The 27,715-nt window shown below is 41.5% G+C and overlaps 2 protein-coding genes across 5 annotated transcripts in view; both read right to left on the bottom strand.

Moving 5' to 3' along the window:
• Nucleotides 1-1,127: 1,127 nt before the first annotated feature.
• LOC144530130 (uncharacterized) lies at nt 1,128-14,042 on the bottom strand. Of its 2 annotated transcripts, XM_078269577.1 has the most exons (10): nt 13,758-14,042; nt 13,505-13,640; nt 7,033-7,099; nt 6,805-6,870; nt 5,625-5,675; nt 5,423-5,506; nt 5,153-5,267; nt 4,941-4,952; nt 4,288-4,326; nt 1,128-1,261 (listed from the first exon to the last, which is right to left on the bottom strand). In XM_078269577.1, the coding sequence occupies exons 2-10, from the start codon at nt 13,573-13,575 to the stop codon at nt 1,143-1,145; spliced, it is 624 nt and encodes a 207-aa protein (XP_078125703.1). In that variant the 5' UTR covers nt 13,576-13,640; nt 13,758-14,042; the 3' UTR covers nt 1,128-1,142. The 2 variants fall into 2 exon arrangements, with proteins under 2 accessions (XP_078125703.1, XP_078125702.1); XM_078269576.1 differs by lacking the exon at nt 13,758-14,042 and having other exon boundaries at nt 13,505-13,711.
• Nucleotides 14,043-18,706: 4,664 nt separating this feature from the next.
• Nucleotides 18,707-27,715, bottom strand: part of cpt1a2b (carnitine palmitoyltransferase 1A2b) — a 46,393-nt gene continuing 37,384 nt past the window's right edge. For all 3 annotated transcript variants that reach the window (XM_078270412.1, XM_078270411.1, XM_078270410.1), the window contains 6 exons: nt 22,778-22,942; nt 22,295-22,423; nt 21,549-21,704; nt 21,305-21,418; nt 20,825-20,917; nt 18,707-19,084 (listed from right to left, as the gene is read on the bottom strand). In XM_078270412.1, the coding sequence (XP_078126538.1) occupies nt 18,956-19,084; nt 20,825-20,917; nt 21,305-21,418; nt 21,549-21,704; nt 22,295-22,423; nt 22,778-22,942 (786 nt within the window). In that variant the 3' untranslated portion in view covers nt 18,707-18,955. The remainder of the gene's footprint in view (nt 19,085-20,824; nt 20,918-21,304; nt 21,419-21,548; nt 21,705-22,294; nt 22,424-22,777; nt 22,943-27,715) is intronic.

The raw sequence follows: 27,715 nt of genomic DNA, 5'->3' as shown, positions 1-27,715 counted from the left end.
AAAAAAACTCACAAACATTCAAAGTCGCCAGAAAAAAAATTAAACTATCAAAATCCGTCTTGGTTTATATTTGCAGTGTTCCAACAATCACCACTCTGGTTTGGTTGAAATAAACACATAATTGAGCCATTTACATAAATAATAAATTAAAATATACACACTCTATACACGCTAAAAGTAGTAGTAGTACTAGTAGTAGTACTCTTTAATAAAATGTCTATCTCTGTGAACCAGCTGAGTCCAGGTTTAAAAATACCCAAATAACCCTGTAATGTATAAGGCACACATTTTAACACAGGTTGGAGATTTTATTTTTTATTTTTTTATTAAATTTTGAATGTTCAACCTCAGCTCCTATAATAAGTAAAAAATACAGACACACAGACCAGGACAAAAATATCCCCATTAAAACTAAAATGTTTGATTCCACGGCCATTACAGCATTCTATTAACTCAGGCTTTCAAACAAGGGCCCTGGCTTCAAAATTGTACTTTTAACTACATTCACCAGATTAAATTTTTTAAATTTTGTAGGGCTTTTTTCATAACAATAGTGGCATTATGTAAATAAACTGGCATTTAAAGTTGAAAATAATATGAATATACGGCAGGTTTTTGATGCAGCCATTTTTATCCTCTAAGGATATCAGAGCAACCTTTTAAAAAGGACTGCACAAAGGTTAATTAGCTTTTAGAATGTAGTCTATATCCACGACGCTCCACTTCCAGTTTTGGTGGATTTCTGAGGACTATTGTTAACTGCTCCTCAGATCTCTGCAGGGTAAATCCAGACAGCTAGATAGACTATCTGTCCAATCTGAGTTTTCTGTTGCACACGTTCTGTTGCACATGTGCCACCAAAACAAGTTCCTTCCCGAGGCTATTTTGCAGAGGCACCGTTGCTCCGTCGGGCGCCTAGCACGCCCAAGACGACTGTGATTGGTTTAAAGAAATGCCAATAAACTAGAGCATGTTTTCCTCATCCTGGAATGCTGTGTGGACAAGCCAGACTGTCTGGCAAAAGCGAGACTATTTGAATGTCCTCTTGACAGGAACAATGTTTGAGGTTTTCTGATATGATTTTAATAAAAAAAAATAAAAAAAGGTTTTACATTGCCATGGTATAAGTAACGATCTTATAATCATATAAAGTTCCATTTACATAGCTTACCAGTTTTTGCTGCTGCTGCTGTTGTTGTTGTTGTTGTTGTTGCTGCTGTTGTTGCTGCTGCTCTTGTTGGTGGCAACACTGTTGTCGTTTCTAATAACAATACGTATTATTAGTTTAAGGTCAAACGGCAGCATTTAAAGGGGTGATTGAATGCAAAACCGATTTTACCTTGTTATAGTTGAATAATGACAGTTTAGTGGGTAACTAGGACATCCTCAACCTCAAAATCCCATTGACACCTCTTTCCTATGCAAATCTCACAATTTGAAACTGCCTCTGAAAACGGGAAAATCTCAACGAGCCGCCTAGTTGACGTCAACTCTGCGGCTCCTCCTCATTTGGCATTAGTCTCTATCTTTGTCACGCCCAAACTCACTGCCTGTGTTGCTGCCTCGCCGCCTGGCCTGCCTTCCTTCACAGACCCCGGCCTGCTGTGAGGTAGATGGAGTTCCGTCACGGCTGGCAGCCCACGGCACTCCATACCCGCGCAAAGTCACTGTTTTTTGGGTTAATGGACTACCAAACGCCACTGCCCTGACAGAGCTCCAGGGCCTGTAGCTCCCCTCTTCCTGCTAAATGGCCGGTGTGTGTGAGTGAGAGCGCGGTCAGCAAGCTTGTTACGCCAGCAATCTCTTACCACAGGTTCCAGTTAATCTTATAATGTGTGTAATTATAATGTGTTGAGTTATTTAAACAAACGATCGGGGAAATAAACGCCTCTTGTCCACGAGTCTCATTGATAGAGCCTGCGGCTGGATGGAGCTCTATCAATGAGAGCTAGCTAGCCTCCTCTTAGAATTCCTCTGAAGATCACAAAAATGCATTAAATTGAAATTGGACACCATTGTTAGCTTTATAAGACCTTGGGGTAGAGGTTATATAAGTGACGAAATTCAAACTGTAAATATACTCTATTACGCCAAAAATGAAGCTAACTAGCCGCGATCTGTACACATAGGATTGAAGGGACAGTAGCAGCTAACGAAACCCCTAATGTTCACAAAAATGCATTAAATTGAAATCGGACACCATTGTTAGCTTTATAAGACCTTGGGGTAGAGGTTATACAAGTGGCGTGACGAAATTCAAACTGTAAATATAGCTACTCTAGTTATGCCGGCAGCTGGCAGCCAGTCGGCTGAAATGTGAGACCTGCTGTCTCGTCTCCAATGTGTTTCTATGTGGTTCGCTCAAACCAGTCAGCGCGCAGTTCATCTAAATATTCATGAGCATACCATATTTGGAAGAAAAGCTCTCGTTCCAAATAGAGCCATATTCACAGGGTAGTTAAGGGCCTAATAAAATAGCATTTGGGCAATTTTCAGCCCAACCAATGTTACATACCCTATTAGGAGACTTTAAGGAACAGTGTAAAATACCCTATATAATCACTTAATTACCCCTTTAAAAAGGTACAAGAAATTTAAATATGGTGAATGTGTTACTTTATACTGCATGTTTTATGTTTGTTGGTGGTCATGCCATCGGAAATTCCATATTTCATTTAACTTAAAAGACAACCGTCTTTATTTCATGGTTTCGACACTCATTTTAGCCAGAACTGGATAAAATGTTTTTACATGGGTAAATAATTTAGTGCAGCAAGAAAGTTGTTGTTTAAGTGACACACGGGACACGGACGGGACACAAACCTCCAAACCTCTCCTGGGTAAAAGTCCTGTGTTGTTTAACCCATCCATCAACCCAAATTACATTGTTATGTGGAGCTTTGGTCTTTAATACTACTCCCTACCATTGTCGCTCTTCATACTACGTCTTCCAGTGCCGCGGTCGAGCAGTTGTTCTGCCGGTGCATACAGAAGCTAAAGGCTACGTTGTGTAGCTGATTCAGAACGCTGCTGCTCAATTCAATTCAATTTATAGTATCAAATCATAACAAGAGTTATCTCAAGACACTTTACAGATTAGATCTAGACCAACAACATTTCATTAAAACTTGTGTGTGACAAATATATGTCAAAATCTAAGCTTTGTCTAGGAAGTGATTAGCAAACTGTGAGTAGCAAACTCAGATATATGTATACTGTATGTATATTTTTTTAAATCATGCATGGAAATTGTTGCATCGAGATGCATCGATAATCGGTTTAGAATCGAATTGTTGGCCTCTGAATCTGAATTGAATCGTGAGAAGCCAAGAGATTCCCACCCCTAATGGATGCACACAGATGGAAAGAGAGGAGTCCTCACTAAGACCAAAAAAGAGGATCACATCACTCCAGTTCTGAGGTCTTTACACTGGCTTTCTGTCTCTCAAAGAAATTATTTCTAAATACTCCTGTTGGTTTATAAAGCACTGGACGGTTTATTTCTGATCTGCTGCTACATGATGAACCACCCAGACCTCTCAGATGATCTGACTGGGACTGCTTTCTGCCCCCAGAGTCAGAAGTAAACAAGGAGAAGCAGCATTCAGTTACTATGCTTCACATATCTGGAACTAACTCTCAGAAAACTACAGGTCCGCAGCAACTCTCAGTTCTTTAAAATCAAGGCTTCTTTTTGATGCCGCCTTTCTTTAAATAATTGTTCATTTCGTACACTGCACTGTACATTTTATTCTTGTATTTCAAATCCGTCTTATTCTATTTTAGCCGGGTTTATATTTTTAACTGCTCTTTAATGTTTTATGTAAAGCACTTTGGAATGACTTGTTGCTGGAATGTGCCATACAAATAAAGATGCCTTGTCTTGCCTTAAAGGTCCAATGTGTAGCAATTTCTCCCATCTAGCGTTGAGATCATATATCGCAATCAACTCTCTCACACCACGCAGTTCAAAGTACGTATTACAGCTACGGTAGCCTTCACGCTTCAAAAAGCCGCTCTCTTGCTCTTTTCAATATCCTTTTTCTTTTTCTGCACGAAGAAGAAGACTCCTGTTCCTGAAATTTGGATTTTGAATATGTGTGGTCCTCCACGTTTCCTTCTTCAAACTTGCCGGGGCCGGGAAGCCACGATACCCATTAGCAGCATTAGCAGAAATGTGAGTTTATCATGTGACGGCGAAAACGCGAAAGGCGCAGCATGATTCTGAATGATCAAATGCACGGCATCCACATGCACTTCTTAAATCACAAAAAAGGTGGGACTTACCAGTATATGCTGGTGTTGGATACACATTGCATACAGTGTCTAAAATAAAGAACAAATTTGATCAATGTTACATAAATGAAGGTAATGACTTGTAAAAACAAACATACAGTATATGGTTAAATAAATATGTATACTTGAAACAATAGAAAAGTCTGAATGTGGATTTTGGTGCCAGCACTTGCATGTCTACACAGGCTGACACAACGACGTGTAAGTGAAGCCAATTCACATACTTCCCACACACAACATGTTTAGATAAGCTTGTGGTGAAGAGTGGCTGTAAAGTTGATTTAGTGCTTTAAACAGGCTTTTCAGAACATGATTTTAAAGGATTCTAACATAGAAACGGTGGTTAATGGTTATATGACCTCATGGTAAGAAGTGGCTGTGAAGTCATTTTAGTGAATCAAACAAGCTTTTCCCATGCCAATAAGCTCTCTGGAGGCCAACTCAAATCATTCCCATGAACAAACATGTTCATGTGAGCTTGTGGTGAAGAGTGGCTGTAAAGTTGATTTAGTGCTTTAAACAGGCTTTTCAGAACATGATTTTAAAGGATTCTAACATAGAAACGGTGGTTAATGGTTATATGACCTCATGGTAAGGAGTGGCTGTGAAGTCATTTTAGTGAATCAAACAGGATGTGTACTCACCTAATTCACAGCCTGCGATGCAAGAAAGAAAGAAAAGCAAATCATGAAAAACACATTTAGTATTACGCTTTGGTGATATTTTACTGCTGTTGGGATTCATAATTGCAGTTAGAATTGGACTTTAATTTTGTGTACATTTAAATTATCCCAAAAGGTGCTCAGTCACAGGTACAGTAAACTAATTGCTGGAGTAATATCTGTTTGTGGTATACCTGCAACAGTGTGGTTGATAGCTTTAACCGTCATGCACATGAAGTTATAGAAGGAGATATTCTGAGTTTCCCCCGTACAAATTCCGGCCTGTGTCTTGTTTTCAAAATGTCCGAACTGTGGGTTTTTACAGACAACATTTTATTAGCTTGGGAGGAAAGGTCAGACATGGAACTTCACAAGCATTCACAAAAGTCACAATCGAAACAACAACAAACACCAGACACCAACTTGAAGGAAATGACAGTGAAAAGTTGCTATTGTTTGCTCACCCTCTTAAAGCAGTCATTTAGCAAGTCACATGCTATTCCTTTCTCCAGTTTGCACTTTTTCTCTAAAGTACATTCCATTGTGTCCTGCATTGGGAAGAGCACACATGCACATTTAACCAAATGCAATTAAGTCCAGTCCCTATGGAACAATATGCATTCTGTATATTCACATAGAATCTCAACAGATTCATTTTTAAGTTACCTTAAAATCCTTAGTTTTTACGAGGGTGACATTCTTATTCAGATATTCTCCCTTGAAAAGTGAAACAGAGAAAATTGACAAACAGAAGTAGAAATTATGTTTTAGAATAGTTATGTTCCCAAATAGTAAATGCCGAAGTGTTCTGCCCAGATATGTTTTTGTTTAAAAAAAGAGATACTAAATTGATGTTATAAACAGCCAGTAAGCATGCTTGCTCCTTTATTGACTCATTTTTACAGCAGGTAAGTAATGAGGACACAGTTGAATTTAGGACAGCAGTAAAAACACCGTGTCCAGAGGGGCAGCTAGAATCAACATCAAGTCAACGTTGCACATAGTCACTTTAATCAACTGCAATTCCCCTTAAACACAAGATAAACGCACTGCTGAAACGTTACCAAAACATATTCTGCCAGAGGCCCATAGAGAGTGCTATTATTAATACTTTAATTTCTGATGTGAAGCATGATTGTTTTGATCATGTTATAGTGGTCTTCGATTTACTGCAACAAATGGATAAAACATTATTAGATAATCTATGTATATATGTAAATCTGTACATATCTAACCCTATAACATAGACAACAGAATGGAAATAGCCCCAGACTGAAAACATGTCATGTTATGTTACTGTACTGCGATTCATATGGAAAGAGAATATAAACAAACCATATGGTCCAGGGGTAACTGCAGGCCTCTTCCTCCCTGTCATCTTCATCTGCCTCCTCCTGATCACTCCCCCTCTCTCTCTCTCTCTCTCTCTCTCTCTCTCTCTGACAATGTAGCACTTTTAAAAGCCAGCCCAGCTCGGTTGGTAGAGCAGGCGCCCATAAATAGAGTTTTACTCCTTGACGCAGCGGCCGCAGGGCGACTCCGACTTGCAGCCCTTTGCTGCATGTCATTCCCCCGCTCTCTCCCCCTTTCATGTTTTCAGCTGTCCTGTCAAAATAAAGGCCTAAAATGCCCCAAAAATAATTGTAAAAAGAAAAAATGTCTTGCTCCAGCAACCTCAATGGCATTTAAAAAAAGATTCCACTGGCAAACAGCATTTAACGTTGCTGTAGATACGGTGATGAAAAGCTATCCACATATGTAAAGCAAAACCTCTGAAAAATGTTCAAATGCCTTCACTTTTTCATTTTGCTGGTGTTGTGCAAAAACAATAAAGATAAACCTATACCCAGTTGTTTATGTCGAAATGGTCGTAACAGTCCTCTTTTGACAGGTCGATCATGATCAGGAACACCTAGCAGACAAAATTTGACAGCAGAATTAAAGGTGTTTTAATAGTCTGGGAGATTGAGAGGAAGCATGTTAGATATACATAATAATCAGTTATAATGTACTCAGCGCTCCCATGTCAGAGTTACGAACAACTGAGATTTCATGCATCATTGGAAACACTTACAAAGAGAAACAGCTGGATCACACATTTCCATGATGTCATTCTGCCAATGTAACTATCAAGACTCACACTGGGGAAGAAAAAGCAGAAATAACTGTTATAGATTATTATAGAGCAATATTTGTGTCCGTCATGTCTCACACCCAAACAAATACACACACAGAAGATTCAATACAGATGAGGAGCTGCGTACAATTGAAGACGGGGCCCTTGAATAAAACACGAAAAAGGCAACTGCCTTTGCTATCAAGGTTTTCACCGAGTGGAAGAGCCACCAGAAGGATAGACTGACAGTGACAACTGACCCGGACTGTGGTTGTTCTGAAATGTGATATTTCATTGAATTCATCCTTTTTAGTTTATGACACCTAAGCTAAAGATTGTGTAACTCAAAGAATATGGTGTTAGGAGTTGAGTGTATAGTGACCATGGTTTATGGGGGAAAAGAAAAATGTAATTATTTCCCTCGCTGCTTAACCTTAAATTTGACCGATCGTTAAACAAGTGATTTAAGGACTCTTTATAATGGCTTTAAGTTTTTCTTGACAAAATAATGTTGTTGTTAGCTATTTAGCTATCTATTATGTGATTAACTTGTAATGCATCACATAACATTCTGTGTTATTCTAACAATATAAGAGTTACCTACATTACACTGGTTCCCTGCATACTTAATGCATGGAATGCATTTTTTTTTTTATCTTGTTGTAATTGTGTTTTATAACCCCATGCATTCACTTAAAAATATTAATTTTCATCATTTCATATGTAGAACAACAACCAGTGACTGGAAAACTGTGAGAGACAACTGAGAGAGACAGGAGGAAGAAGAAAGCTGGACATGAAGGTCTGACCCCGTGGCCCACAGGAGCACATGGTCCCTCATTGCTTGCTGAGCCACCAGGCAATGAATTTCAAGAGCAAGACGACCAAATCTCCATCTTGACAGATGTAATAGCACTTTCTTTTTTAAGTTCTTACAGCCTCACTATCAGTTCAACATTTTTTTTAATTTAAATTAAATGACTTCCAGTATATGAGATGCTTTTCTTTTTTGGTTTGCAGCCAACCTCGACTAAGACTTCCATCGAGCAGGAGGTGACATTGCACACCAAACCAAGGGTGATCATGCTAGGTACGAGAAATCGTTTGAAGACCAGGAGGATGTTTTATTAGCAATGTATGTTTGGTATTCTGTGACACACAGAATACCAAACTTTTTTTAGGAAGAAGTTTGATGTCTTCCACCCACTGGATGGTCAGCATTGAGGGGAAGGTCCTCTTTGAAGCTAACCAACTTAATGACTTCGCAAGTGCTTTTGTCGTCTTCTTTGACTCCTTTTATGCGTTCAATCTTGAACATCAAGAGTCAGCATCTACTACACTGGAGTTGGTACAGAGGTAAGTAATTATCTGCATAAAGCATTTAAAAGGTAATGGTACATATTTGGACTGTATGAGCACTCCATACACTTACTGACAAAAGAGAAAACAACTGAGAAAAAGACTTGGGTATATAGAGCCCTATTACTGTGGCAACTTACAGTGAAAACACACCGGGCACGTAAGTGTTGCGCATAGCTGCGTAGCGCAGCTATTTTTATTCCAGCGCCTATGTTATCCAATCTATCCGTTCATACTGATCACGGAGCGGCCGCGTCAGCCCGCGAGCTGCAGCAATCATTTCGTGTCATTCGGAGAATGTGTCAAGCAAGGCAGTTAATCACATACAGGAAGACCACTGTAGGTTCATGGTGATTTGGGCTATCTTGACTTCTCACAGCGAGACACGTGATCAGGCACAAGGAGGGAGTGACCGATGGACGGACAGAGAGAGTGACACACACACATATACTGCATATAGGTTACATTACCACAGTTTTCCGCACTCATCCTGTCTCTTTCTATCGGAGAGAGAGAGGGTCGAGAGAAGAAGCTTTGTGACCGCCGCGGAAAAAAACGCGTCCGGTATGAATGTCAATGCTCCCGATCAGGCATGTATCTATCCTTCACGGGCTATACGCTATACATACGTGTGTTTTCGCTATGACTTTCCGAACCTAACCTGCTTGCTGGCAGGTTTTCTTCCATATATACAGTATATTTAAAGGGGGATAAATGGCTGTATTTAAAGATGACTGCTGTCGATTATTATGACAATTGAAAACCAGTTTCAGCCTTCTGGCTCAGCTCTCTTTTCGTCACAACGGTGCGATAAATTGAATGTAATACCACACCCGCTGCGCCGATTCTCCGACCAATCTCCCGCTCCATTGTCCCCTCACTCGCGAACAAGACCCCAAGGTACTTGAACTCCTTCACTTGGGGTAAGGACTCATTCCCTACCTGGAGAAGGCACTCCATCGGTTTCCTGCTGAGAACCATGGCCTCCGATTTAGAGGTGCTGATCCTCATTCCAGCCGCTTCACACTCGGCTGCGAACCGATCCAGTGAGTGCTGAAGGTCACAGGCCGATGATGCCATCAGGACCACATCATCTGCAAAAAGCAGCGATGAGATCCCCAGCCCACCGAACTGCAAACCCCTCTCCACCCCGACTACGCCTCGATATTCTGTCCATAAATACTACAAACAGGATTGGTGACAAAGCGCAGCCCTGAAGGAGGAGGCCAACTCTCACCTGAAACGAGTCCGACTTACTGCCGAGAACCCGGACACAGCTCTCGCTTTGGTCGTACAGAGATCGGATGGCCCTGAGAAGGGACCCCCTCACCCCGTACTCCCGCAGCACCTCCCACAGTATCTCCCGGGGCACCCGGTCATACTCCTTCTCCAGATCCACAAAACACATGTAGACCGGTCGGGCATACTCCCAGGCTCCCTCCAGGATCCTTGCGAGAGTAAAGATCTGGTCCGTTGTTCCACGACCAGGACGGAATCCGCATTGTTCCTCTTCAACCTGAGATTCGACTATCGACCGAACCCTCCTTTCCAGCACCTTGGAGTAGACTTTACCGGGGAGGCTGAGAAGTGTGATACCCCTGTAATTGGCACACACCCTCTGGTCCCCCTTTTTAAAATGTTCTGAAATATAGTAACTATTATCACTTTGTTTTTCTCAAAATATCACGACTCCTCCAAATCTCAGAGAACACAGATATATTTTGAATGTGCACAAAGTTTTGAACATGAGCAGAAATTTTGCTTAAACTTAACAATATTACAATCCAGGGGTTTATTAATAAATTAAAACTAAATGAATGTATCATTGAGGTGAATAATTGTCATATGCACATTTAAGGAGGTTACTCCCTCAACAAAAGATGCAAAAGAGAAGGGAAGAGTAAAAATTACACCTGGGCGACGTGTGTGTTGATTCAGATACAATTAGAAAAATCGATCTACAGGAGAATAAATAGATGAAAACAATACAGAATGAAGCGATACTAGATGGAGTATTGATGGAAGCATATGCTTTTTGAATATCAGACCGGTCAATTACGGTCACATTTTAGAATAAAATCCTACAGCACCCCTTTCTCCCTCTCCCTCTCCCCCTCTCTCCCTCTCTCTCCCTCTCTCTCCCTCCCTCCCTCTCCATCTCTCTGCGCACCGAGCTCCGCCTGATCTTCTAAGAACGGTGACGCCGTTATCAATCGAGTATTGATTGGTCAGTAGGCGGTGCTTTAACACCGGTTGATCTCTGATCTCCAACTTAACCTGCTCCCGACCAGGTTAGGCGTTCAGCAGAAGTTACCATGGCGACTGAACCCGATCACAAGTGATCCACCTTCGTAGTACAGAAAACCCTGGGTTGAACCTGAAGTTAGCTCGTTAACGCCAAATCTCGCTTCGTAGTACAGGCCTCTGCTCCCGACCAGGTTTGGTTCACAGACTCAGTTACCATAGTAACTGACTCTGGAGGTAAATTACCTCTCTTTCTGAAACAGAAAACCCAGAGTTTCCCTCATCTCAGAGTTAACAAAATCAGAGTTTTCACTAAACCAGGTTTGTCACACAAACAATCCGTGAGCGCAGGACAAATCCGAGAGGAGATTTACAAGTGCCAGAAGCAGCCAGAGTGCGAGGAGAAGGGCAACAACATATATGAGTCCAAGCAGAAAGTTGGAGCACAAGCAGAGCAAATCAAAGCGCGAGCAGTGACCTTGCTCTTTTATTATTACAAAATCTGAACAGGATATCAATGAAAAATCAGTGGAGATAGTTGTGGACTTCAGGAAGAACCCAGCCCCACCTGCCCCCATCACCCTCTGTGACTCCACATTGTTAATTGTGGAGTCTTTCCGCTTCCTGGGAACTATCATCTCCCAAGATCTCAAGTGGGAGCTGAACATCAGCTTGCGGGTGTTTCCTTTCCAGTGATACCAGGCATGTCCCAGAGTGTCAAAGTATCTGGGAGCTGTACCACTTTTAATTTGGGTATGACGTTTAGACCAAAAAGCTTGAAAATGCAGCCGTTTGTATGTTAGGTTAATACATAATGTGTACATATACTTATATTGTTTATACCTATACTTATATTGTTTAATATTCCATCTAGAGAATGTGTGATGTGCACCAACAACACCAAAACAAATTCCTTGTATGTGTTAAAAAACGTAGGCCTACTTAGGCCTGATACCCTTGAAGCATTTACTACAGTTTTAATGTCCTCATGTGACACATGAGTCCCTTAGGTTGCTGGGATCTGGGGATTGGAAAATGACTGAGGATTGAATCCTGGAGGAACTGATTGCTCACATGTCCATAAATTAGAGCTTAGATCGGGCCCAAAAAAAAATCAAGCCCGACCCTAGCCGAGCCCGTGCACGTTGCGTCCGAGCCCGGCCCATTAACTGTAATTATGAGCCGGAGCCCGATTTAAACCCGACATTTTTTTAATACGTGGGCCGTTATAACTGACTGTTTTCAACTACAATTCAGAGTTGTTTGAACACCAGAAATCTGCTTAGAATTATCTTAATAAATACAGATAACGCAACAAGGACGAAGCATGTAAACTTCTGCCCTTAAATAGCCTGGGCAAATTGTAACAGACTTGTGTTGTAATGTTCATGTCTGCTTATACTCTGTTATGAAGATGTCAATTATGTACAGACTGTAAGAACAGATTTCCTCAGGACAATGAAGAATGAATTTAAATCTCATTTCAATTTTGAACCGTCTTCAATTTCCTTTCTTACCTTGTCCTACATTGTATTGGTTTTTATACACCAAATTGTTTTTTATCGGTTTTCTTTTGAAAAACGTTATGACTTGTGTCTGTATTTTGCTGCCTTTGTGAAGCACTTTGTAACGCGGATTTTGAAAAGTGCTCTATAAATAAAGTTTATTAAGTTTTTTAAAATAATAATAATAATTATTTGCTATCCCTACCGGGCTGGAAGGAAACTAATGACTGATATAGGTAGCCTATATGACTATATAACTGACATGACTTGAAATGTAGACCTACTGTGTATGTATTACCTTTATAAGCTATAGGCTATTTCTTCAGTATTTACCCTGGTGGGCCTACAAAATTAGGTGTTTGGAAAGATAGTCACACACGTGTAGCCATGCATGACACATAACAATTCATGATTCACCAGTTAACAGTTTTGTTATCTGCCCTCCCACTTGTTCTTTCATTGTGGTCAGCACCTCTCCAACATTGGTGAGCGATCCTCCTCTCTCATCCGACAAGTACAAAGTGCAGCATTTTGCAAAACTTCACAAATGACAAGTGAAACGTAAATAATCTAACCTAGAAAAATGCCATCAAATTAATCCCAAACCGCTTGAATACAAATGATCACTTTGCTCAATAAAAATACCACAGATATAGGTGAGTCATGAAAATGTATTTTCTTAGAAAAGAAGGAAGGAAGGAAGGAAGGAAGGCAGGAAGGAATTTGAAAATAAAATAAAAACAATAGGCTGCGTGTCTATAAATCAGAAGGTCGGGCTCGATCCCTGACCTGCAGTCTACATGGAAAAAGTGCCCTTGGGCAAGATACTGAACCCCCAAATGAAGTAAGGATTAGCCAATGATACCCTGATCTGCATGAGTCTGATGAGCAAATAGATGGAAATTCCAGATCCCAGTAGTTTAAGATGCTTGCAGTGACAGGGCAGGTACTGACCCTGTGATTCAGTATGAGTGTGTGTCATAGTGGTAGTACAAATATGTCCAAAAGTGCACTGATAAGGTCTAGAGACCAGCATTAAATATGGACAATATAAGAGAATAATGTAGTGTGTCAAGCACTTAAGACCAGAAAAGCGCTATATAAATGCAGAACATTTGGGATTTGGATCATAGCCGACAAGGCTACTGGTGGGCTAAACGAGGGTTCTCTCTCCCTCAGCCGATAGTATACGCGCCTGCACGCACCGCACCGCGTACAACTACGCAGACACCAGAAACCCAAAGTGCAGAAATCGTTACATTTGTGTCAGTGGAATAAAGAAAAAAAACAAACATATAATACAATAATAGTAACTGTTTTACCTATTGTGCTGTGGTGATGCCTTTGTTTGTCTGCTCCGATCCTGCGTCTCACCCAGTCTAGTCTTGGACATTTTACTTTCACTTTCCAGACGCTCGCTCTCCAACTCATGTGTGATTTTATCCCGGGGTTTCCTGACTAGGGGGAATAAAAGTGACGGAGACACGGTTAGGTCATTGTTGGACATAAGTGGTGGTAACACAACATATGCTGAAAAATTCTGAAAACCTTTCTCTTTTATTTAAAAAGGCACACCTCTCAAATTTCTGCTTCCCAGTCAAAAACCGGCAGTTGTATTGCTGAAATCTCTTCACTTTGAGCATCCTAATAGGGGTTTCTTTGACACAAAAATCCACCCAACCACCTACCCCATGCACATATACATACATTTCTGGCCTCGCCGGTGTTCCGACGAGCTATGCTGCCTTGTCGAAAAATGCTACCGTAGCGCAAATCGATAGTAGAGTCTATCGAGTCGCGCTGCCCTATCGAAATGTGCTTCCTTATGTGTTCCCATTTCCAATTGTGCAGGCAGGCTGAATCCCATAGAGGTATAACTCGTACAGTATTGACATCTTATGTTTATTTGACAATATTTTGATACTCCATTATATCTTTATTGAATATTTCAGTGGTAGGTATTCTGATAAGACAAATATACCCTATCAAATAATGCTCCCCCAACAGAATCATTATATATTGCACCACTACTCACTCCACGTGCACTGTCAGGAGATAAGGAGCATATTTTGATATTCTATTAAAACATTTATTATTACCACAAATACAGTACAATGTGTTATTTCTATAAGGTAAACGTAACAGTATCGACCGCAGGTCCGACCGCAAGGTTGCATAGATTTATTGGCGGGGAATCAGACCACGCTTGTGGGTCGTGCGAATGCGCAGAACCGCTAAGTAGCACATCTCCATAGGTAGCATAGATCGAACACCGGCTTTTCACAGTTAGTCGATCATAGGTTGAATGTTCGCCAGTCACACATGAGAAAAATAGTTCGTCAAAGTCATGAAAAATCAAAAAAAAAAAAAACATTAGCCTACATTTTGACTTATTGAGCGAAAATGATTAGCAAGTAAAACAATTAGAATAAAATAATGAGCCAAAATTAAAACCTAAAAAGTGTGATGAGTATTCTAACCCATGGGATATTTCGACTGTTTTTACCATGACTAACTTTGATTATTTACCTTTTCTTTCCCCGGCATACATGTCTTCTAGCCTGGCTCCGCCCTCCTATGTACTTCCACTCAATTTTAATTTTCCTTCAGTACACAGTCTGGGTTTGTGGTAGGCTATATTAATCTAATACACACACATTACAGGTGCTCCAAGGACATAGCAAACAAGCCATTTCCACACCCACACCCACACCCACACACACACACACACAAATGTCCTAAATGTGCGGTGAAGGGAGGACACTGGCGTTAGTGTAGGCAGAGCCTTTGGACACACACAACAACATACAACAGAGGAAATGCAGATGTACCGCAGGTTCAGTATTTGAGTATTTTTAATGTAAATAACATGCCGTCACCATCGGTAAAACCTTCTTTACAAAGTCCACAATTGACAATTAAATTATGTTTTTAAAATGAAAACCACTGACAAAAACCACAGGAATAATAAGCATGTTTTAGAATGTTAATTCAGAAAACATGGGATATCATTAAAATGTATGTATAATAATACCCACACATTCGTCAAAAATGTTCAAGCATCACTATTAACCATGAGTAAAAATAGCAGAAATGGATTACACAGAAATAAACGATACAAATGTATGCCAAAATCAAATAAGTAAGAAGAGGCCATGCTAATCTTAATGTAAACCTTAAGTCCTAAATTGTAAAATTGCTGCTAAATGCTAGTTTATTGGGGGGGCTCATTGTCCAAACTGTCGAAAGGCAAAGGACACCGATTCCACTTATCCATCCCATAGGACTTGGTGTCAATAAAATATGCAACTTTTTTTTTTTTTTTTTGATGCTAACAATAAGCTTCACTTGTTTTGTGTGATCACAATATAGCATTTAGTTGTATTTCATTGATATTTACAAGATACAAGTGGAGAAAGGCAGAGAAGTTATTAGTTTACATTGCTGCAGCTGTAGAAATTGTCTTTAGCGATCTTTTACAAACATCCGATCACTGCCTTGTTGGCTGTGAGTCATCATAGAAAACAAACGGCTGTTCTGGCAGTCAACAGTTTGGGAAATGAGCCGCTAAATGCTGAACCTGAGAGAAACAGAAGACACTCTGGTCTGATGTTATGAAAATATTAAACCAACAATCTATTAGAAAGTAGAGTTACAAAACAAGAACAGAGCTGTAGTGGAAGGTTAATGCCTTCTTAACAAAAACAGACACTTTTTTTATTAAAATATCAAACTCTGTTTTACCACTACATCAATGCACATAAGAACATATCCTGACGATGCTAACAGTAACTAACTGACCTACTGAAGTAGACACACACACACACACACACACACACACACACACGACAGTGTTAATAAATGTTACAAGGTTTGCCTTAGCAATTGCACTGATCAAAAATTGCATTGAAACTGTTTCACTGAACTCAGGCACACGTTTCTTAAATGCCACACCGTAGCTTTAAAACTGGGGACGGACACAGGCGATTACTGATCCATTCCTCTGGCAGGAAGCACCACTGGCACCGAAGTGGAATGTATTATCGCATCACTTGTATATCTAATCTATCCTTTTAACTGTGGTTTGTCTTTGCCCTATTAAGTATGTTTCAGTCAATGAGTTGGCAGGAGCCTCTTCTCTTTCTCTTTCCCTTTCCCAAAACCGTACTGTGAGAATCAACTGCAGATTTCACTTTTTCCTACAACTGTTTCCCCATTACATCATTACAATTCATATGATTTCAATTAGTATGTTCCTTTGCATTGGCGTGCACAGCCTCAATGGGGGCAGATGGCAGGCTCTGGCACGTGGAGGGTTAGGATCATGTTTATTGTACATTCTTACGAATAACATTACAAGTTATGTCAACCAAGACCGGTAGACAAAAGGGGGCCCTTATGGAAAAATAAAGCACGACGGTGTGTGGGCATTGCTGGTGGGACATTTGAGAAAGAACCGAAAAAGGTTTCTATAACATTAAAAATAACTGATTCAGTGGCAATAAGAATAATCACAAGGCAATGCAACCGTATACCACACTGAAACAGTCCACTTCTGACCATCTCAAACACTTGAGGTGCATTTCACTCAAGTGTAAGCAGTAAAAACACAACGGTGTCTGACAAGCTGAAGCATATCTAAAACATCCATGCCTTATTAAATCAACCGTACGGACAATAAAAAAGCAAAAATAATTAAAGATGCATGCAGCGATGAACGGGCCCTAGCACTCTGCGCACGTCGGGGGTGCTGGCGCTTTCCAGTCGATGCGGCCGTGTATTTCCATGACCGTCGGACACTGCACGGAAGACTTCGACTTAATCAAACAATCTTCGTCCCACAAGACTGACTTCCTATTGCCCGTAGGTGGCACTATGACTATAACTCATTATTGACTTATAGATGTCCTCGGGTCTGGTCTCTTACTAAGCATAAGACATTTGGAGCAGATTGGGCAATGTACTGTCTAGTTACAAACTAGCTACTGTTTGGCGAGGGAACATCAAAATTCGCTGCCCTGCTAGGCCCACACCGTATGATAAAAATTAAAAAGCTTCGCAATTAAGCTTCACCAAGGTCTTTAGATTCTACTGACCAATGTTGAAGTCAACCAGGTTAAATCTGAAGGAGGAGTTTGTTAAAGTAGCCTGCAATCAGCCTTCAAATTCATCCATAAATTGCACAATAATTTGAATACAGCTGACGTCCTGTTGGGTTTAGGGTATGGCTCCAAGAGGCTTTTTTTGTAAGTTTGGACATAATACATATGCATACCAAACCTCATACATCAGGGTGAAATGCACTGCAGGGGCTACTTCTTTGAAATTTTGCAGGGGGCGCTATTGAGCCTATACTATGACTAACATTACATACATAGTACATATGACTAAGGTTGACGTGCCGCCACGACAATGCCCTTCAACAACAACAACAACAACAAAAATCACAATATTCAAATTGAAGCATCATCAAGTTCTTAAGGCTTTCCTGAACACTTTTGAAATAGATATGGTCAACCAGCTAGGAAGAGGACATCAAAGTGTAAGGACTGCAACTACCTATTTTTTAGGAAACATCAAAAGCCCAAGCACCTCAAAAAGGAGTTTAAACACATAGAATAATAATAATAATAATAATAATAATAATAATAATAATAATAGAAAGAAGAAGAAGAAGAAGAAACATTTTTATTTCAATAGGGCCTTTGCCTACCGACTCCGTTGGTGCTCGGGCCCTAATAATAATAATAATAATGAAAAAGTCATTTGCATTATTTTTTTCCCCTCCCTTCCTACCCTTCTTCCATCCTTCATACACATGGCTATAAACAAGACTCCAGTTTTAACTACAACCCACAATGTAACTTGAGTAACAATTGGGAGTAAAATGTGCTATTCTGTAAGTAACTCTTTCCCTTCGTTGAGATTTATCTTCTTATCCGCCTTGTTGTAGCGAATTCTTTCTCAAGCTTTTCTAATTTTTAGTATTGGTCTATAATATGCACTTATAACTTTTAAACGTGGACCTACAATTTGTTATGAATTGTGTCAGGGGGGTTGAGACCCAGCATCATTTCACACAGACATGTAAGTAGGTCTGCTTCACTTTTATTAAGAATTAGGGCCTCTTAATGCTTTCCGCCTTACATCAGGGAAATTTGGGTCTTTCTCCAAGACTTCCTTTTTAAGTATCGAACATTTGCTTCCTCTTTCTTTAAAAATCGGCCATCACAGGTTTCATATTCTCAGAGAAAGAAGGCAATGGAAGCATTTAGCATTCTCAAGTTGTCTAGCTGAATCTCTGATTGACGGGTCGCGTAAAATTACAAAAAATACAAAATACAAAAGTGTATGTATTAATGCGGAATAACAGCAAAACACATTTGTTAGTGCCCATAGGCTTTTGAACTGTATGTTTTTTTTGTAAATGGAAGAACGCAAATCATGTTGTCGATGAGCTGGGAAAAAATAGCGCCACAGATTATCTGTCCAACATGACAGGGCTACTTGCGTCTTCAGTGTGCTTGTCGTCTGTCTGAACGGGGCCTTAAAGCGGTTACTGTTATCTGAAAAAGGTGGGAGATGTAAAGGAAGAGCACCTGCCCTCCTGATTTAGGCTGGGATCTCCCTTTAACTCACTTCTGTCCGTTTCATTTATGCGTTTAGGTCAGGCACATCACGGGTTGGGCTTTTTAAGATGACGGGGTTATACACTCAGCTCAGATGTCTCGAGGGGAATATTTGTCCTCGTGGTGAGCTGCTTTCTGCCATATTCAGAGGAGCTTCTTGGGCTGAGGCTGGGCTGTGCCTTTGGAGGACGAGGAGGTTTTGGTGTCAGCAGAGAGGAGAGTCATAACGTCTTGGAAAGCTTTACTTATCTGAGCTCCAAACCTGTGGGAGTCCTAAAAGGGATACAATAAAAAGTATTAAAAAGAAGGGTTTGGAAAAGGGAATAATATCTAAGATTATGGGTAGGAAATGAAAACCACCAGAGAAGGAGGGGGAAGACAACAGGATGTGGAGAGAGAGGAGAAGTGGCTAAAGTATAAAGCATTATACAGTAGCTGATGGATATAGATATGAGAGACTTTAAAAACATTTGGTATGTGCTATGTATCTGCCAATAGTATTAATATTATCTTTTTTTGTGAACAAGGTTACATCCACACTACTACAGTTTCCCTTTTTAAATGGCATTTTGAAATAAAAACAATCTCCAGCCACACATGCGTTTAGGCTCCATATTAGAAATTATTTCTGTCCATTTTAACCCATCTGACAACACATCTCACATGACCAAACAACATACACTGGGCACGACGAGGTGGAGCGGTTACTGAAAGGCATGTAAGCCTACCTAACCGATAAGACTGATTGACATGCGTCGACCTTTTCAAAAGGAAAAAAATTTAATTAAATAAAAAAAAAGGGGAGAGACATGAAAGGGGAGAGAGAGGAGGAATGACACAGAGCTAAGGGCTGCAGGTCAGAGTTGAACTCGCGCCCGCTGCATCAAAGAGTGAACCTCTATATATGGGCTACCAGGTGAGCTACCCAGGCGCCCCAAATGTCTACTTTTAGGGGGGTTTGGAAACGCTCACGTGTAGTGAGGATGCGAGGCATAAACGTAGCATGTTGGTTTAAACCGAAAACTTATCAATGTGGATGTAGCCTAAGATGCATACAAAGTGGGACATTTTACAGTGTAAACACCAACTTGTCACTACTCTCTAGAGTAAAAACTATTTAATGAAGACTCTTATTACATATCAACTGACATATACACCACTTCAGTATATCTGCAAGGAGTTAATATGTGGGCCTGGCTGATTTATCGGTTTAGCTCCATTATGTCACTAGATACCACAGTAATAATGAGATTCTGAAAAGGGAAGTGAAAACGGACAGCAAAGCACTGCACAGAACGAACGGTGACGCAACCCTGCCTTATGCTTTGAAAATCTGTCTGGCTGCCTTGTTACCAACCAGTCTGGAGAACATAATAGATCACACTGTGCAACAAATAATCCATTGAAACTAAAAACGGACTCCTGCTACGCATGGAAGCATCGGATGTGCAAAACGGCCCCATGCTTCATAATAATGGGGAAGTTGGAAAAAGATGGAAAAATGTATGCCAAATGTGTGTGGGATCAATTTTTCAGAATTAGTAAGTGTACAAAAAAAGAAAAAAAGTAGGTGGTCAGTGCAAATACAGAGAAGTTACAAATTGAGTAAGAGGCTTTCTTTCACCCCTCAATCAATTTTGTAACTTCCTAGCATGTTTGGACAGAACATGTAAATAAAAAGGGGGGTCAGTGGAAATATGCTAAGGAGTCAGAGATTAAGTAAGAGGTGAGAAACAGCATTATCTTTCTGTTTTCTGACGACTGAACATCCCAGCAGGAATGAATATAGTAGAAATTGTATTGAAGTGCATTCAGTCTTTTCAAATTAGTTAGTATAACAACATGCAGGTAATACAAATGAAAATAACTGAAAAGCAAAAATGTACTTTAATATGTAGAAAATGAGAGAAAGGGTATTTATCCCCCCCCCCCCCCGTATGATTTAAAGTTTACTGTACAAAATGACCAATACCACATCCAAACATTGATAAAAGTAACAGAGGCTTTACTTACAGTCTCACTGCAGGAGTATTTGGACGACACGTGGAAGTTGATCATATCCTCACCCACGATGATGTATGAAACCCCATAACCATCATCAGCAACCTGGCATGAGCAGAGAGATTATAGGAGATCAGCATTCATACATCACACACCACCCACAAAAAATATATTATTTATGATGAAAAAATAAATAAATAATAAAGTCTTGAGTGCTTGGAAGTTCAAAACAAATCATGAAGGTGCTCTTTGGAAAGGGAACACAAAAAGGCAGGAAAGGCACCCTTCTTGTGAAAGAATTAAAAAGCGTTTATTTAAATTGCCATTTCAAATCAAAGTCTTACATTAAAAACAGAACTGGGCAGCGACCCACGCGTATCGGAACAAAATGGCCTTCTTCATTTTGTGCCTTGGAGCTTTTTTTTCTCTTTTAATATTATTTATGTTCTTGCTGTTCACATTTACAACTACAGGAGTGTGTGCGTCACTCACAGGTCCGAACCCTCCGCCCAGCGATATGAAGTCGGGGTAGTTCTTCAGGTCGAACAGCTCCATCTGCTGAACCGGGGTCTGACTGGTGGAGAGACGCCAAGGATCAGACAAAACCTGGAAGTGCAAAAGAGGATAAGAGAAGGAGGTAGATATATTCTACCACAGATCAAATTCTGTCTAGTCACTGGGACAATAAGAAAAGACTAAAATAGTGAGATAACACTGAACAAAAGCAAAGGCTTACCTCTTTGAGGAAGGGGGAGTCCACTCCCAAGTATTTGGACACCACGTACAGACAGAAGAGGTGTCTGTCAATTCCAGCTCCAGTCATCGCCATTCGGTAAAGATTCTGGTGCCTCTCTGAAGCCAGCCGGAAGAGATGCCTGCATTGCTCCGCTTCCTGTGGAACCAAATCACACTTTTACTAACATCCCTGGAAATAGAATCACCTACAAAATCGCTTTACCACTAAAAGATTTACCACAAACGCAGCGCAAAACAGACTTATGATAGTCTGAGCCAATATTAGAATGTCATTTTTATTACTGCAATCGTTTTACTGTGACAATAGTGATTTTGTTCTGGAGTTCAGATGGATAATGGGGTCAGCATGAGGAGTTAAAAACTTTGTCTGAGCTTTCGATTTTAAAGCTGTGGTTGGCAATTTGTTTTTGAAAAAAAAAAAAAATAATAATAATCTAGATAATCCTTTAGCATATTGTAATTCAAGTGGTCTGAGAGAAAACCAGACTTCTGCACCTATCTTGGCTCCGTTTTCAGGCTTTAGAAAATGTAGCTGTGACGGGAGACTTTGGCCAATCACAAGTCATTTCGGAGAGCGAGCGCGAGAAGTTCCTAATAGCTGTTCTGCACATGCATTACCTGTGCCACAGAGGTAACATTCTACTTCAAATCCTGCCGTTCTTTTGCATTGTACTCACTGCAGCTTCAAAACTTGAAAGAGAGCAGAATCAAGGAATGTATCAGTACCTCTCCATCCTCTAGAGCTCTGACAAAGGCGCAGCTCTCATTGGAGCAGGATCTCACGGTCTCCGTTCGGCCCTCCCTGAACAGACGGGTCATTGACGCCTCGTAAGTCAGACAGAAACCCTCACGATCCTGGGGGGAGGAGGAAGAAGAGGAAAAGGAAGGGGAGGAGGAGGAAGAAGGTGGTCATGGTTAGAGACCCAATGGAAGACTGAAGTTGATAAAAACAAGTCAGGGTTGTGGCTACAACCTAGAGCAAATGCTGGGGAACACAAATCTGACCTGTGCACATGTTTTTGATACTGCTTAGTCAGAGTAGAAGTGCACAAAAATTCTAATAGAGTGATTTACTAAGTGTTAGTCAAGCCACATATTGTTTTACAATCCAGTTCATGAAAATGCATGAATAAAATATACCTTTCTGCCACCATACCAACTCCACTCTACAGTCTGTGTGTTTTGAGTGTGTGCCTGTCAAAGCGTTACCCTGTAGTATGCCAGCTGTAAGCAAATCTGTATGAATGCGTCGGGGCTGATTTTTAGCTTCTTGATCCGCCCTTTTCCGAAGTCTCTGAAGGGAAACACATGGCAGTCCACGTCATCTGCCAGCGCCTGGGCAACGGCCAGGGAGCTGCACACCTGAGCCTGAACCTGACACACAGAGAGAGCGAGAGAGAATGAACAAGTGGTAAAAAGGTGATCATTTGGACTTTCACTGACCTTGCATGTAGAAATTGTTACTAGGCAGTTGAGGGTAACGACATTTGAACAACAAATCTAATAAGAGCGTGAAAGTGACTCTAGCCAAGCATGAGACAACGGTGCAGTTCTTTTCTGTTTATTACAGAGAAGCAGTCATTGGCAATGAAAATCTTAGACTTCCATCCAACAGTGGTCATCACATTTGTATAAAAAAGAAAAAGTTAATTTAAAAGTTTAAATATTGGGATAAAATATAAATATATTAAAATATCCATCCATCCATCTTCATCCGCTTATCCGGGGTCGGGTCGCGGGGGTAGCAGCTCCAGCAGGGGACCCCAAACTTCCCTTTCCCGGGCCACATTAACCAGCTCCGACTGGGGGATCCCGAGGCGTTCCCAGGCCAGGTTAGAGATATAATCCCTCCACCTAGTCCTGGGTCTCCCCCGAGGCCTCCTCCCAGCTGGACGTGCCTGGAACACCTCCCTAGGGAGGCGCCCAGGGGGCATCCTTACCAGATGCCCGAACCACCTCAACTGGCTCCTTTCGACGCAAAGGAGCAGCGGCTCTACTCCGAGCTCCTCGCGGATAACTGAGCTTCTCACCCTATCTCTAAGGGAGACGCCAGCTACCCTCCTGAGGAAACCCATTTCGGCCGCTTGTACCCTGGATCTTGTTCTTTCGGTCATGACCCAGCCTTCATGACCATAGGTGAGGGTAGGAACAAAAACTGACCGGTAGATTGACAGCTTTGCCTTCTGGCTCAGCTCTCTTTTCGTCACAACGGTGCGATAAATTGAATGTAATACCGCACCTGCTGTGCCGATTCTCCGACCAATCTCCCGCTCCATTGTCCCCTCACTCGCGAACAAGACCCCAAGGTACTTGAACTCCTTCACTTGGGGTAAGAACTTATTCCCTACCTGGAGAAGGCACTCCATCGGTTTCCTGCTGAGAACCATGGCCTCCGATTTAGAGGTGCTGATCCTCATCCCAGCCGCTTCACACTCGGCTGCGAACCGATCCAGTGAGTGCTGAAGGTCACAGGCCGATGATGCCATCAGGACCACATCATCTGCAAAAAGCAGCGATGAGATCCCCAGCCCACCGAACTGCAACCCCTCTCCACCCCGATATCCTGTCCATAAATACTACAAACAGGATTGGTGACAAAGCGCAGCCCTGGCGGAGGCCAACTCTCACCTGAAACGAGTCCGACTTACTGCCGAGAACCCGGACACAGCTCTCGCTTTGGTCGTACAGAGATTGGATGGCCCTAAGAAGGGACCCCCTCACCCCGTACTCCCGCAGCACCTCCCACAGTATCTCCCGGGGCACCCGGTCATACGCCTTCTCCAGATCCACAAAACACATGTAGACTGGTTGGGCATACTCCCAGGCTCCCTCCAGGATCCTTGCGAGAGTAAAGATCTGGTCCGTTGTTCCACGACCAGGACGGAATCCGCATTGTTCCTCTTCAACCTGAGATTCGACTATCGACCGAACCCTCCTTTCCAGCACCTTGGAGTAGACTTTACCGGGGAGGCTGAGAAGTGTGACACCCCTGTAATTGGCACACACCCTCTGGTCCCCCCTTTTTTAAAAAGGGGAACCACCACCCCGGTCTGCCACTCCTTAGGCACCGTCCCAGACTTCCACGCAATGTTGAGAGGCGTGTCAACCAAGACAACCCCTCCACACCCAGAGCTTTAAGCATTTCTGGACGGATCTCATCAATTCCTGGGGCTTTGCCACTGTGGAGTTGTTTAACTACCTCAGCAACCTCCACCAGGGAAATTGATGCCAATCCCCCCTCATCCTCCAGCTCTGCCTCTACCATAGAGGGCGATTAGTCGGATTTAGGAGTTCCTCAAAGTGCTCCTTCCACCGCCCTATTACCTCCTCAGTTGAGGTCAACAGCGTCCCATCCTTACTGTACACAGCTTGGATGGTTCCCCGTTCCCCCCCTCCTGAGGTGGCGAACGGTTTTCCAGAAGTACCTTGGTGCCGACCGAAAGTCCTTCTCCATGTCTTCTCCGAACTTCTCCCACACACGCTGCTTTGCCTCTTTCACGGCAGAGGCTGCAGCCCTTCGGGCCCTTCGGTATCTTGCAACTGCCTCCGGAGTCGTCTGGGATAACATATCCCGGAAAGACTCCTTCTTCAGTTGGACGGCTTCCCTGACCACCGGTGTCCACCACGGTGTTCGTGGGTTACCGCCCCTTGAGGCACCTAAGACCCTAAGACCACAGCTCCTCACCGCAGCTTCAGCAATGGAAACTTTGAACATTGTCCACTCGGGTTCAATGCCCCCAGCCTCCACAGGGATGCACGAAAAGCTCCGCCGGAGGTGTGAGTTGAAAGTCTGTCGGACTAACATTAACAATGTATATTTGTGGTAGATAGGAAAAAAAGTTATTGCAAAATGAATAAACTGAGTGTAAACAAGAATGTAGTGCAATTAGCTTAAAGGGCCACCGTTCATAAGCACAGCCTCACAGAGTTGCTAGCATGGCTGTTGACTCTTTTATTCATTTATTATATGAATTTATTATATATTTATTATTATTAAAATTTGTTTGATATCACTGAGATTTCTGTAAAATAAAAAAGGTGATGTCATCTGTTATTCATTCCTTTTGCACTTCAAAACTGAGAATTCCATAAAAAATAAAAAAAAATAAAAAATACCTGACCCTCAAATTGTGTGAACCTTTGTAATGTGAAATCATCACTAATTGTGTTTCGTTCTGGTATCTGTGTGATCGTCTCCTAAATCAGCCTGCGTACAGCTTTGTAGGAGTAATATTCCGGCACTTTTCAAGCACTTTCAAGGTACCTAAAATCAAAAACTTCCATACTAAATTTCTAATTCCTGAATTTCTAATAAATATGACTAAAGTGAAGTGCAAGTTGCCTGCCATTAGTCACTCTTTGTATGTCAACTGTGATTTTCACTTCAAATAACACACATGACTCTAGGCAGAACTGGTCAGACACTTCAGAAATCTCCTTTACTTTTAAGATTAATCTTTGACTAGTATTACGTCCATACAGATGAAAAAACCCTCTTTATTTGTTTGACGGATTAAAGATTGGCAAAGGGCATGCTGTGGTCAAGAAGTGGAGCCAGGAAACAGGAATTGCAGTTTTAGAGACGACTGGCTCTTCTTTACACCCAATACAAGACCAGAGGCCTGTGCTACGAAGCAAGATTTGGCGTTAACGAGGTAAATTCAGGTTCAACCCACAGTTTTGTTTATCACGGCGGTGGATCACTTGTTACCGGGTTCAATCGCCGTGGTAACTTATGCTGAACACCTAACCTGGTCGGGTGAAGGTTATGTTGGAGATTAGAGATCAACTAGTGTAAAAGCACCGCCTACTGACCAATCAATACTCGACTGATAACGGCTTCACCGTTCTTTGAAGATCCGGTGGAGCTTGGTGCGCGAAGAAAGAGAGGTGTGAGAGGTGTGCTCATAAAAGTTAAAACATTTAGAGACCGACAACCCCGTTAACATTCGTATGTTTACGTATAGGCTATTTGTCTGCTTCTTGAGCCGTGTGTTGCCAATGCGCACATTGGTTTGAATTATGTTTTTATATTTTTTTTAATTTTCACGATCGCTTACCACTGCCAGGGTTGCAACTGAAATAGTAGGCTAAAGCACCGACAGTTCATGGAAATCACAAGTGTAATTATGGTCAGATCTTGTGCCTGACTGATGGACGAAGTGATATCGATAAGCCTTGTAATTTACGCATTTACAGCTATTTATTTTGGCAGCTTTCCTTCCTGTTTTAGGAAGCAGCAACTGTATTGTGTATTGCCTGTAAAACCGTGTCTGTGTTCTTCATATTTATGTAGAAGTATAGTTTGCCTGAAATAAATCCAGGGCATGTTGATCTTGCTTCATAGTACAGGCAAGTCAATTTTTGCATTTGGATCAACCCAAACAGAGTGCTGGCAAATAGTTAACACACCTCCATTCATAGTGCAGGAAATGGTTTAAGGGTAAGTGAAAGCCAATACAAATAGTGCAGAGGGAAGGAGCATTTCTGCCAATGTACAATTTTTTTTATATACTATGCTTCCCTCAATACTTATTTTTGATTACATCAACCCACCTCTACCATCGGCCCACCTCTCCCACCCCCGTCCCCATTTACCCGCACATTGCTGGTCCTCATTCACCAACACACACACACACACACACAAATAACTAAATTCAAATAAGTAAATTCAAATAATAAAGGGGGTTCTAAAGACATGCTCTAGAGGGCATTATAAAATTGGCTCCATTGGCTATCAAATTGTTTCTTTTTATTTTTGTCCTCTGACAGTGATATAACCAAAAGATGTATCCTGGAAACTTTAATTTGTTTAAAGGTCCCATGGCATGAAAATTTCACTATTTTAGTTTGAAATGTTTTTTTAACATTAATGTGAGTTCCCCTAGCCTGCCTATGGTCCCCCAGTGTTGCTGTAAAATTGCGAAAATGAAAGCTCAGATGGGCCGATCTGGAATCTTCCCTATGACATCATAAGGGGAAAGGTTACCTCCCCTTTCTCTGCTTTGCCCACCCAGAGAATTTGGCCCACCCATGAGAAAGAGAGAGACATCATGGCTTGAAAACAAGCGAAGCATGGCAGTTGGTCAAGACTTCAGATACAGTATTAGGGGACCACTAAGGCCTATATAAAAGCATCCAAAAAGC

This window comes from Sander vitreus, chromosome 15 (assembly GCF_031162955.1).
Source record: "Sander vitreus isolate 19-12246 chromosome 15, sanVit1, whole genome shotgun sequence".
Lineage (NCBI taxonomy): Eukaryota > Metazoa > Chordata > Actinopteri > Perciformes > Percidae > Sander > Sander vitreus.
The sequence above is the reverse complement of the archived record's forward strand: the minus strand, read 5'-3'. Positions and strand labels throughout refer to the sequence as shown.

What these genes read in the sequence shown, in the direction of transcription:
- LOC144530130 (XM_078269576.1), bottom strand. Translation starts at nt 13,689, where the DNA reads ATGTCCAACAATGACCTAACCGTGTCTCCGTCACTTTTATTCCCCCTA. An exon ending in TGATCCAGCTGTTTCTCTTT is followed by an intron (nt 6,871 to 7,032) that starts GTAAGTGTTTCC and finishes TTTGTCTGCTAG; the next exon opens with GTGTTCCTGATCATGATCGA. An exon ending in TAAAAACTAAGGATTTTAAG is followed by an intron (nt 5,507 to 5,624) that starts GTAACTTAAAAA and finishes TTCCCAATGCAG; the next exon opens with GACACAATGGAATGTACTTT.